Raw genomic sequence first — 13,257 nt, 5'->3', positions numbered from 1 at the left:
GCGATCCTCGCGCTACTACGATATAAATTTCCATCACGTGCTGTCGCCCAGCGACACTACATGGCCACACGCTCGCAAATTACCGAATTATCGAGCCAATTAACGGAATACCGGCGTAGTAACGGCTGGTCGTCTTTGGAGGCCGAGTCCGCATTATTAGACGAGTCTTGGTTGTTTCATAAATTTTAATGCAACTTGATTATGGTATGCACACGCACACATGCTCCCGTTTTTATTTGAGAATAGTATTTTAATTTATGGTATAATGATACGGGCCAAGAATCTTCTAGCATGTTTCTTTTCTTTCCATACGATTCGAGGAAAACATATTATGTTACCGATAATGTTCAATCGATACATGAGAGTAACATAAATGTGCTCAGTTATCGTGTATGACTACCAGACCAATTTTCTTAGGGACTGTACAGATTCAGATACGTAAAAATGTGATTAAAAACAATTTTTTGATGGTAATATTTTTTAACTATATTTTCTACGAATTTTAGAGAAATACCTCCTAAAAGTGGAGAAGATATAGCTGTCAATAACTGATTTCAGTCAGTTGTCAGATACGCGATTTTTTGAAATTGTTCGATTTCCTTTAAATAATTTAAATTATTGGAACATTGCCAAAAATAAACGCATTAAACATGTTCGAAGAGAAATACAAGTTTTAAGTTTATTCTGAAAATTCATTTCAATTAATTATTAAGTTAAAATTATCCTTGCATCATTCTTGATGATACGCATTTTCTATGTATGTGAAAAACACACAATGTTACTTTCAATTTATGGTTCGTTATAAAATTTTAGGGAATTCTTTAAAAATTAAACTTAGAGAATATCTTGTTTAAACTCTCAGACTTCTGAGAATCGTTGAAATAAAGATTAAAAAGACAATCTCAGTTTAGAAGACTACCAGGATTTTGGGAGTCGGACAATGCTTCTCACTAGTGAAAGCTGACAATTGTTCGCCAGTGTATGTTAATGTACGCCAGTGTTCATTGCTACCACCCATTGCCTTCAATTATTTCGTTATGAATTATATGACATTAGTACCTAACAAATCTAGTCGATCGGACATTTTTTATTTTTTATTTTTTCAATACATATTCTGTAGGACCATTGCTGTTATTGAGAGTAATTGTTGTGTGACAATTGTCTACTTTTGTAATCGTTTATTTCACGGAAACATAAATATCTTAATCTCTTCAAAACAGATAGACACTTTTTAACGATGATAAAACTAGATTTCTAATTATGGGACATGGAATTAGTTAAATTTTATTATGAGAAATTATGTTGCAATTTGTTACTTTCATTTGTATATATAATATATATGATATATATGTTTTGCGCATTACTCTAGTATATATACTTAAATATTCGTGTATTTATGTTTTAGAAATTGCACGTATTAAAATGCAAATACGTTAATACACGTATGCCCGGATATTGAAACGCATAATTACTCCAGTATTAAGATGACTGATTTTAAATGTCTTAATACACATACCTGTTTAATACATATCCAAACTACTATACATTATGATTTAAATATAAATTACATTATGTTAAAAGTAAAAGGACAACTAAAGATTAGTATTTAATTGAACAGTAATATTTATCGTAAATATTTTAATACAAGTGACAGAAATATTTCATTTATATCTCTTCTACTATATTTAATATTTAGATTAAATAGGTAGAAATTTTTAGTATTATTACTTTTAATATCTAATTTTTAATATTAGAGTAGATAGAAAAATTATAAGATTATAGTACAATAATATTACTAAAATGTTATTGTTTTCTATTGCGATTGGTATTATTCATTCTACGAACAAACTTCGCAATTCAGTGCAAATGTAACAAGTTAAAATAAGTAATGAAACTTTTATACGTCTGTTTTACTGTTAGAAAATTATACCTATAAAGATGCAAGACTTTCTTGACGAAAATGGGAACAGAGGCGATGTATCCAAATGATTTCGAATTACTCCAACGGTCGTGTGTTACTCTCACTATATAATTTAACGAATTCATAAATATACTCTTTAAACCCAATACATATTGTTAGAATTGACTATGATCATCCAGTTCTTCTATTCGTTACGAATTGTTGTTTCCACAATCGTCTTGAATGTAAATGTAATGATTTCTGAAGCAATTCTGTTGATTTTTACGAAGCTAGGTAAGAGAAAGTTTATTTTCATTAATTTGAGTAGAGTACATCTTTTATTTGATAGTATTTTTGCCCATTAGATTATTGTTTGAAATAAATAAAATGATCATTTCCTGAGTTTGGAAATAAAAAAAAATTAATTGTTGGAAACTTGAGTTTAACGTCCGGGATATAAATTTGATTCTTAAACAATGATAACTGAAATAAATGTTGTATTAAAGCGATTATATTTTGTTTTAACGCGTTCAAACAATTTAAAATTTTCAAAGAATTCAAAAAACTTTTTTAGGTACATTCTTTGAAGAAACCTACTTTATCGAAAGGGTTATAAGTTTTCGGTAACTGTCACTAGAAGAATATCTGGCGCACTTTCATGAACGTGCAGTTGTTGATACTCTTCTGAAATTATCGTGTATTTAATAGTATTTGATTTATTTATGTTATACACTTTTTATATTAAAAATAATGTAAAATGTATTCCTATTTTGTAATTGATTAAAATGTTGAAACAAAGATTATAAGATGTATGGGATGCGTACGTCACATTTAAAAATTAACGTTTTCTTTTTAATTGTATTTGTTTACTAGATTATAAATGATTTGAAGTGTTTTCAATAAAAGTATTTTCTTTTCAATATATCACTGGTAAGTTAATCTAACAACATAGTGGAAATTTATGCATGATAGTAAGATGATTAGTACTCTTAACCTATATCTTTCACACTTTTTTCATCTTTTTTATTTTAATACAAATTTCTTATCTTTTTGACATTCTGTAATGAGCTTCTAGCATATTTCTAATTTGTGTGTTATAGATCCTCTCCGATTATGAATCCTGATATTCAACAAAAGATCCTAAAGTTTGAAACATTTGTCAATGATGTACTGAAAGAAGATCTTGCTAAAATTGAGAAAAAGCTTGACTTTAAAAATGCAGAGGTTACTGAGTTTCTTCAGTTGAAATCTATAATTACTGCTATTCAGAGTAATGGCTTCGATGAGAGTGGTTTTAAAACCCAAGTAAATGTTGGACAAAATTTTTTTATTGAAGCACATGTTCCTGATGCATCTATGATCCTCTTGGATGTTGGTTTAGGGAACTTTGTAGAATTTACTTTACAAGATGCGTTAGCAGTTATCAATGTGCGAATCAAATTATTGCAACAGCAGATTGCACATTTTCGAAAAGAGGCTGCCAAAACGCAAGCCCACATAAAGTTAATTCTTCTTGGAATAAGAGAATTACAAGGTTTCAAAGACTAGTTGTATGTTGATAATATCATACGTGTAATGTACATATGACTCATCTAATTAGTTTCCTGTTTATGTAAATATATGAGCAGTTTCTATTTGACCTTAACTTTTTATTTATTAAATGTAATAATTTAAATGTTCTACCTCTGTTAACAATGTATTAACGGTATACCGCGTGTTTGCGCAATCGCATATGATGGAAGTAAAAAACAGACACAGAAATTTTAATAAAATAATAGTCATCATAATAGTCAAATAAGTTTTTGGATTTAAGATTCTAAAAAATGGAACCTTTATGAAAAAATTTCATTTTGTATTTGCAATTTACTTTTACACGAAGAATCGTCACTTGTTCGATTGTATTACGATTTCAGAAGTACATATAACTATGTATCTTACATTAGTATAACGAATCATTTAAGAAATAATTGAAGTGTAGGTTGTTACAATATATAATTCTACAACCTAGTCCTTGTACATAATTTTACGGCAACGATCTGTACATGTTAAACCGTAATTAATAAATAACTCCTACCCTTTTCTCTAAAACTCTGTTGCTTTTCTTCTCCCCACTAACATTGTTTTGCATAATTTACTAATGTGTCTTAACTTAATGCGAACTGTTCAATGTGCCCCATTAATTTCCTAGTTCGATCGTCGAGCTTTTGTTTCCTCGTTAAGTGTAATTGTGCGAATTTGCGAGGACCTTGTGCTCTGCTTATATACGATAGAGGTCAACCGTGAGCGGATCAGTACGTTCTTTCCTTCGTGCGGTTTTCTCGTTTTCTCAGCGCTTTTACGCGCGAAACGTAATTTTGATGTCGGATTGGCGCAGTATACCATGCGTGGAAAAGCACAAAGAGTTCCTCCAGAAACTTCTTACGGTCTTAATCGATTGCACCTTCGAAAGCGTGTCCCATAAAAATCCTGTATCGAGATGGAGAGAACCGGCTCACCTGCGGGACATTATAAAGTTTGATGTGCAAGACGGGCCACGGAATCAGAATAATCTCTTGGAAATCGCTGATAAAGTTTTCAAATACAGCATTAAAACTGGACATCCATACTTCATGAACCAATTATTCTCTGGGTGAGATTATATTCAGAATGCAATTATCGATTTGAAATTATTGAGTTTTTTTTAATATTATAATAGTAAAAACAAAGAGTGAAAAAGGAATTTAAGAAAGAAAATACTCCAGTACATCCTGTACTTTTTAATACTCCAAGTTCATAAATAACATTTGAATCTGCACTAATCATTTAGATACTTTTTATGTACATTCTTTATTAACCGTTTTCATTATATCAATAGTCCCGTTGTTCTTTTTGCATAATTTAAAACAAATTTTAACAGTTTTTTTTTGTTGGTATTAGTAAACATATTTTTCTCGAGAGTCCTTTTATTCTTTTTAACACTTCCATTATTTTTGGTATAGAATACTTAAAATATTTTTAAATACTTTTAAAGTATAGAATACTTAAAATATTTTTGCTTTCTAGAAGTAAATTTGTTAGTTTTGTATAATATTACAATTTTCATAATAATTCTGTAAAAGAGTTTGCACTTTCAATTTTCTGACTGTTTTGAATTTTTCATAAATAAATTTTGTATATAAGTACTAGTCGTTGATCAGTTTAGTGAAGATATGATCAAATGGAATAATTTGTTGAAGGTACCAATTCAGGTACAATAATTTAATATTTTTTTCTCGAAAACGTATTTATGAATAGTCTTATAAGTAATTTACGATTATAATTATACAATTTTTATAGTAAAACTTCATGTACAAATCTTATCTAAATTTATATTGAATAATTGTATTATTGTACAATGTATTAAGGAAAGTTTTATACCATTTACAAGTAAACACTTTTGTAATACATCAATGCTTAAAATATTATATGTATGCGGTAAAATGTATGAAATTCTTTTAAAATTAAATACATTTCTCTTTTTGCATGGAAATAATTATTTAAGTGTTATGTAAAATAAAAAATAGTAATGGTACATACAAATGTATTGTTATTATTTCTGGCAGATTAGATCTGAGAAGTTTTCGAGGCAGATCTAAGTCTTATTTTTATGCTAACCATAAATACCATTTAAAAAAAAAAATCTGGCACGAGAAAATATTCTTGTATAAATAATCTAATTGTAATATTCTTTACATGAAATGACAAGGGTTACTGAACATTAATAGTTATACTCTATACATGAAAAAGAATGTTTTTTAATGTTTCTCTTCTTTGTGTATTTTGATATTGTGATCTTTTAATATTTTGAAATATTTCTATTCAATTTTAATAACTATTTTGTCTACACCTTTTGTATATTTCTTCTTTTGTTTTAAAGAAATCTTAGGAAGATCTTTTATCCACAGTTATTTTTTCTATATTTTATTCTTCTTATCGACTGTCCAATTTTTTTCCTTTTCTTACATGTATTTTCACTTTTCTATTTCTGACAAATTAAAAACTTCATTATGGTCTTTTCTGCGCTGATACTTTTTCACATTATTTCTTTTCATTCATTTTCCTCTTGCCCTTTTTTCTGTTTTTTTATATGTCCTTCACTTTAAGTTCTTCTACTTCTTTATTCAATTTTTCTATTTCCCTATTTTCTACTGGAACATTTTTTCCATAATTAGTTAGTCGTAAGACTAATTAAATTTCCAGTGAATTATTGCTATTTTATAAATAGCATTATTTTCTTGTACACCATTATTTGAACAATTCTATGTAATATAGATTGGATCCCTATGGTTTAGCCGGGCAATGGCTCACCGATGTATTAAACTGTTCGGTGTACACTTACGAGGTGGCACCGGTTTTAACATTAATGGAGAAGACTGTAATTACGAAGTTGCTGAGTATGTTTTATAAGGAAGAAAACGGTGATACAATTGGAGACGGTCTTTTTAGTCCAGGTGGTTCTTTCTCTAATGGCATCGCTATTAATTTAGCACGATTTTGGTTTAGAAAGACAACGCGAAGTGTAAGTACTTTGTGCGAAAGTTATTTCGACACGACTTAAAAATCACATTAATCAAGAAAGAATTTTAAAAATATTTAATTTCATTATTATATAATAATTGTTGATATCTTAGTATATAAGGTGTCAGAGAAAGAATTTCAACAAAAAAGTTTTAATACAATTTGTTTCATTTTTGTTTAGTAATTCAATAATGATTTATTGAAATATGAAGCCAAAGTTTTGAAACCATTCGGTAACTATTCAATATTCGGGAAAAGTGTTTTAAATCGAACTTACTCCATTTCGAAAGTGATATTTTGAACAGTCCAGAACATAAATGTTGTCCAAGTAAAGATGCTTTCAAAATCTCAAAGCGGCGTTTGTTGCTTATAAATGGCATCGCCCATTGTTTTTTAGTTAAACGCATATCCATTGTGGAATGAGTTCATTGATCTGAAATATATGACTCTTCCAAGATCATTCAAAGATATTTACGATTGAGTGATGTCTAGCCGTTCTGAGTGCTTAGACAATGTACCTTTTGTATTCGAAAAGACTTCGGGTATCAATACATTATTCTCTTTCTGGATAAAAATGGCATTACTTGTAGTATATGCATCACATTTGTGACAATGTCAACAAATGTTTGTGATGAGATTAATATACGTATTGGAAATGGAAATTTCAAGTGCTCATAAATGCTTTAGTTTCATGTCAATTGTTTCGAAACTTGAAAAATGTAGCTAAGTCGAGAACAAAATATTATTTTCATAAAAATTAAATGAAAACAATAGTATTCAAATTTTAATTTACCCTAGTGTTTCATGTCTTAAATATGATATATACATATTGGTATGTTTACATTTATATTAATGTTAATCTTAATTTTAGAGTACACGTATATCATCTTCGAATTTAGTGCTCTTCACATCCGAAGATGCGCATTATTCGGTTTCGAAATGGGGTAACTTATGCGATGTAGAAGTTATTCTTATAAAAACCGATAGTTATGGTAGAATGGACATTAACGATTTGAGGGCCAATATAATTCAAGAACAAAAGAAAGGAAATTATCCTTTTTCTGTTTCTGCCACAGCGGGTAAGTTAAAGAACAGTACGAATTGTTATGCTGACGTAAAAGATACAACATAAAAGTAGTAATATTTTTTTTTTTTTTTAGGAACAACAGTGTTGGGTGCCTTTGATCCATTGGTTGACATTGCTGATATTTGTCAGGAATTTAATATGTGGTTGCATGTTGATGCTGCCTGGGGAGGTGGTTTAATATTTAGTAAAAAATACAATGCCCTATTGAGAGGAATAGAAAGATCAGATTCTATTTTGTTTAATCCACATAAATTACTAGCTGTCCCTCAACAATGCTCTCTGCTTCTAACTAGGCATCCAAATATTTTGAAAGAAGCACATTCCAAGCAGGCTTCATATCTTTTCCAAAAAGACAAATTTTACTCTACAGATTTAGATGTTGGAGACAAGTACTTGCAGTGTGGACGTAGACCAGATGTATTGAAATTTTGGTTCATGTGGCAGGCTAAGGTAATGTTGTATATAAATAAGGTATTTAATTTAATGTATTTCTGCTTGAAAAGAATTTCTTGGCTTATAGAAATAAGAAAGCAGAAAATGTTTTCTGTGAAATAATGCTCCTTTCTTAAGTATCTTCTATACAAAGTGCTCAGAACGTAAGATAAGACTTACTTGCATGACATAAAGGTTCTCCTATCCCCTTGTTAATCTCAAAGTGTTAACCACTTATGCAAATTTGTAGAAAACTAGCCTTGATAGCATTTTTTCCCCCGATCTTCCTTTAATTGTGCACCTTGTACTTTGTGGCTTAAGCTGCAGCTGCAGTGCATTCCGTAGAAGTTAAGGGTCTGTATGCCATATTTCAAGTGTTTACCAATATACTTATGAATACATTATCTTCCCCTGGTAGGAATGAAGAATGTTCAAACTCCACCTATGCATTGGATTTTCAAGATCATGAAAGAAGCTTTAGAAATTCTTAAAAGGGTTTGCCGATAACAGTGCTTTTAGATTTGGTGCATTCAAAGTTCCTATCTTCCTGCCAAACATTTCCATATTAAATAATTATAAACACAACAAATTAGTTTTAAATGGTTTATTTCAGAGTGTATTTTTAAATCATTTGCATGAGAAAAATATTTATATAGTACCTATATACGTTAAACTTGTACAATCAGTTCTTTTAGGTAATTCCTCATTATTGAACACATTAAAAGAAATATATTAATGCTTAAAATTGTAAAATAAATTGAGAATTTAATTAAAAGGTAAACAATTGTTTTCAAGTATATACCTACTGTGATGATAAATTTTTGATTCACTAATATAGAGGTTACCATCAAAACTGACATAGATTATATTGTGGTCAATTATGATTAGTTGGACAGAAATTCCAAGCACTTTTATGTTCCTTTATTAGCAAGATATTGTCAGTCATAATTGCTGGTACAGTGAATAACGTTATTTTCACAAGTTTCTTTGTATAATATTCTTTTCTATCATTGTACTATGAGATATATTTCCTTCCAATATTCCATGATAGCATTAAGTAACTTACACTATAAATATTACTCTTTATAATAGTAGATTTGAAAAATTTTAAAACTTGCAATGGTTATTAGTAATAGTATGCGAATTATGTAGAATAATGTTATAATTTATAGTATTTCTAAAAAATTTTCTGATTTAAAAGTTGTACTAAGATATCAGCATATGTTTCATTAATTTAATTAGAAAAAAAATCTACAGTGAGAACAGAATGCCGATTATGCTACTTTATAACAGTATTTGAAGACAAAATCAGCTTCTACGGATATTTGTTCGTTTTTCGACAATTAAATGTTATCATTTAAATGTTATTACAATTTTGTTTCAGGGTACATCGGGGTTTGAAAAGCATGTTGACCACTTGATGACATTGTCAGCTCTTTTTAGAGAAGAAGTAGAAACAAGAGATGCCTTTGAATTGGTAGTAGATTCGTGTTTTATAAACGTTTGTTTTTGGTTCATACCGCCATCTTTGAGAAATCAGCATTCGTTGTACAATTATAAAGAACGAATAAATGAAGTAAGTAAAATATTATTAATAAATCAAAAGAAAAACGAGGATAATGTTGATTGAATCAAGAAATATAATTTCTTCAAATCGTGAAATGAATAAAACAATTTAAATTTATATATAAAATTCTTAAGTCGCATGTTTCCTTTTTTCTATTTGATGTGGTAAGAAATGTCTAATATTAACAATTACAGCAAATGCTATTGACATTTATGAATCAATAATTCAATTAAGCTTGATTTCCACAAAATATGCTCATAGTAATATATTTACTTCTTTAATCAAAAAATTGCAAATTGGTTTTCATGTTATGCCTTCAACAGGTCACTTATATTCTGCAGATTTTTAAAAACCTTATCTAAATAAATTTATTAGAAGTATATTTTTAAATATACAGAAAAGTAGGGGCACATCCATATATAGTTTATATTTTAAAATTAATTATGCTTTTCACATTTTATCAATTAGTTAAAACATTATTATGTTGGTGATGGATACAGTAGAAAACAATATTAACATTTGTAGATATTTATGTTTCTTCCAGTTATCGACTGTAGATACATTATGTTGTCGATAAATTAACTGCCCTCTTTACTGGTAGTTGGTCCACAACAGACTATGCATACCAAATGTATTTCTTTAGAAAAATTAATTAACTTAGAAGGATTAATCGTTGAAAAATTAGATTTTTAAATTGTTATTTTTATGCAGGTTGCTCCAAAATTAAAGGAGAAGATGGTGAAAAGGGGCAGTTTAATGATTAACTACCAACCGCTCCATGAGAAACCAAACTTTTTTCGATTCGTAGTTCAAAATTCAGGGGTAGATATACAAGATATTCATTATGTTTTTAATGAGTTGGAAAATCTTGGAGAATCCATGTGACTTTCTATATGACGTACAAAACTACATATATATTGTATGTACCTTAATATAAAGAAATCAATCAACGATACATAACTTGTGAAAATATAAACAAAATTCGTGATTGTATTATTGAAATTGTATTGTCACTTTTTTTTTCATCTCCCTTTCCAGATCAATCTTTCTAACCAATTAATTAACTCAAAATAATTAATGACAAATATTCATATGCTTGCATTTAACCCTTTGCGGGCAAATGTTGATACTTTGCGGGGTTAAACTTTTATGTTTGTAATGTTAAGTTGGAAACGAATCATTGCACTGTTCGGACAGCAAGGGATTAGTATGTAGTTTCTTTATTCTATTCGGTGATGTAATTTGCGTTCGGTGATGTAATTTGTTGGAATTTGCTGAAGTTTTTGTGTACTTTAAAGAATCTTTGTTCGAAAAGGGTTGGCAACATTAAAGTTAGCTTAGAAAATTCCAACCGAATTTTTATTAATAAAAGAAAAGGTAGACATCGTATTTTATTATGAAAGCAGACAGAGTAATACGTTTTAATTTTACAATAAACGTATTTTTTAAACTTCATTTGTAAATTACTGAGGAATCGAAGATTTCGTTATTATATACTTTTCCTCTTTTAAAATGAAAGAAGTAGGTTATACTTCATTATCTCCTCAGATAAAATAGAAATCAGAATTTTTTAAAATATTATAAAACTTTTAATTCTCAATACGATTCTTCAATCATTAGAATTAAAAAAGTTACTGACTAGTGCCGTTTGCACTTTCTTTTTAATATAAAAAATGTACATAGGCGGTATATAACTACATGCTATATGTTTAAAGATAATACTGAAAAAACATTGTGAAATTACCTATTGAATTGTTTATTTGAATCATTACGATTTGTTTGATAAATGAATGTATTTTATCAAATGTGAAAAGAATTAATGACGTAAAATAAAAACTTAATTTCATGATAATTTTCTATCACATTAATTTTCATTTTGGAAAGCATATTCATTTTCTAATTTTAAAAAATTTGTATTATATATTTTATACGTTACGAATTAAACAGGTGAAATGTATCAGAAAAAAGATGTGAGTTACATTGTATGTAGTTTTATATTTGGTTCTATATAAAGGTTTTAATCAATTCTTAGCGAAAGAAATAACGAATTCCAACCACGAAAATCAATTCGTCTGGGTTAACTAGGCGAAACCTAGCAGACAGTTGATCTGATTAGGAGAGGGACCGGCACTAAATTTCTGATGCCAAGGTACGAAGTCAATTCGTGACTACGTTCGTCGCAGAGCCCGCGGCGTCGCGACGTACCTGCCGTCTAATCCTGGCACAAGTGACAGCATATAGAGAAGCCCTATATATATATGTATATATATCTATAGAACTGCGTTCGTTCTATGTAGAACATAATGATTTGCAACCGCCATTGTATCCCAATCTATCGTAAGTAAGCGTTTTTTGAAGCTATTTTTTAATAAATCGCTTACGATTCACTGAATGAACGTATTGTGCGAACGCAGTATATGTATCACTTTAAAATATGATTCATATTTTAGAAACAACAGGTGAGTTTATTATCTAATTATTTGTAAACCATAGTGTTTCAATTAAACTGATTTCGACGACTGTTTAGTGGAGAATAAATATAATATTTGTCAGGAAAGAAAAGATTGATTTATTCTTGGAACGAAAAATGCTTGGCAGAAGCAGTTCGTTCATGGTTTCTAAGAAAAACTTTATCATACTTTTATAATTCCGTCCTGGGCAATCACAATATTTTCTTTTTCTGTATTTACCTCTACACGTTGGATTATTCGAGGAAATGAGATTACTACGACACGTTAGTCGACTTTACAACACTTACTACATTTTTGTGGCTTTTTACATTTTTATTGTTCAATCAACTTGTTTTCTATATTGACATCATATAAATAGAATGAACATAACGTTGATTTACAAAAATCATGATTACGGGTATATTTCTTTTCATGTACTTTATGATATTGTTGACTGAAGTGATAAATACGAAGTATTATATCTTGATATACTTTTCAAAAGTCTGTATAATGAAAATTGGTGACAGAAGTACTCACTTTAAGCAATATCTGATAAAATGTTTTTGCACGTGATATGTATAATATTTATTGTCGTAAATATCAATTTTTTAGCTTGAATTTTTAAGTGTATAAAATGACTTAATTTGAATGTTTCGTAATGTCAAACCAACAGTTCTTTCATAAGAACGTAATATAACTTCAATTTTATTAATTTCCTCTTCTTTGATAATCTGTAGTACTTTATCAAAACATTTGTGTAGATTTGTTTAAGAAATGTATTTGTAAATAAAATATAAATAATTTTCCTTCTAATTGTTTATTTAAAATACCCTTACTGTTCGCACGTTTAATTATTCTTCATTTCTATAACATCATACTAATTACTGTATGTTAGCGACATCTATGAAGTCTTAAGTCAATGGATGCTGCAATTCTTTGTTTAAAAAAACAAGAAACATTTACTTACTTATTACAATAAAATTATTTCAAGTATTAATACTTAATAAAATTTTTAAGTTTGACAATACATTTATAATTACATTTATTTCGTAATGGAATATTATTTTTCAATTTTTAATATTATGGAGTGTGTCCTTTATAAAACTTATTTGCATTAACAGAATTTTTATCAGTTTAATAATATTCTAAAGCTATGAAATTATAATTTGTTTTCTCCATAATGCCTATTTAATCGAACATTATATATTGAAAAATTCACTATTTAGATTTGAAATGTGATAAGATGTAATGAAAGATGAAGTAGTTTGATATTAAGAGACTAACG

General features: G+C 28.6%; 2 protein-coding genes across 2 annotated transcripts; both read left to right on the top strand.

Annotated features, from left to right (window-relative positions):
• The first annotated feature begins 2,534 nt into the window (after positions 1-2,534).
• On the top strand, positions 2,535-3,539 carry Uxt (Uxt prefoldin-like subunit). Its single transcript, XM_031992128.2, has 2 exons — positions 2,535-2,830; positions 3,001-3,539. The coding sequence occupies exon 2, from the start codon at positions 3,014-3,016 to the stop codon at positions 3,446-3,448; it is 435 nt and encodes a 144-aa protein (XP_031847988.1). The 5' UTR covers positions 2,535-2,830; positions 3,001-3,013; the 3' UTR covers positions 3,449-3,539.
• A 628-nt stretch (positions 3,540-4,167) lies between these two features.
• LOC116433722 (cysteine sulfinic acid decarboxylase) lies at positions 4,168-10,524 on the top strand. The gene is made up of 6 exons (XM_076369772.1): positions 4,168-4,529; positions 6,191-6,437; positions 7,308-7,515; positions 7,597-7,973; positions 9,340-9,531; positions 10,234-10,524. Exons 1-6 carry the CDS (start codon positions 4,258-4,260, stop codon positions 10,405-10,407), a joined length of 1,470 nt encoding a protein of 489 aa, XP_076225887.1. The 5' UTR covers positions 4,168-4,257; the 3' UTR covers positions 10,408-10,524.
• Positions 10,525-13,257: the final 2,733 nt, after the last annotated feature.

Source organism: Nomia melanderi, chromosome 8, assembly GCF_051020985.1.
Source record: "Nomia melanderi isolate GNS246 chromosome 8, iyNomMela1, whole genome shotgun sequence".
In the NCBI taxonomy this organism is placed as follows: domain Eukaryota; kingdom Metazoa; phylum Arthropoda; class Insecta; order Hymenoptera; family Halictidae; genus Nomia; species Nomia melanderi.
The sequence above is the reverse complement of the archived record's forward strand: the minus strand, read 5'-3'. Positions and strand labels throughout refer to the sequence as shown.

What these genes read in the sequence shown, in the direction of transcription:
- Uxt (XM_031992128.2), top strand. Translation starts at nt 3,014, where the DNA reads ATGAATCCTGATATTCAACAAAAGATCCTAAAGTTTGAAACATTTGTC.
- LOC116433722 (XM_076369772.1), top strand. Translation starts at nt 4,258, where the DNA reads ATGTCGGATTGGCGCAGTATACCATGCGTGGAAAAGCACAAAGAGTTC. An exon ending in TTAGAAAGACAACGCGAAGT is followed by an intron (nt 6,438 to 7,307) that starts GTAAGTACTTTG and finishes TCTTAATTTTAG; the next exon opens with AGTACACGTATATCATCTTC. An exon ending in ATAAAGAACGAATAAATGAA is followed by an intron (nt 9,532 to 10,233) that starts GTAAGTAAAATA and finishes ATTTTTATGCAG; the next exon opens with GTTGCTCCAAAATTAAAGGA.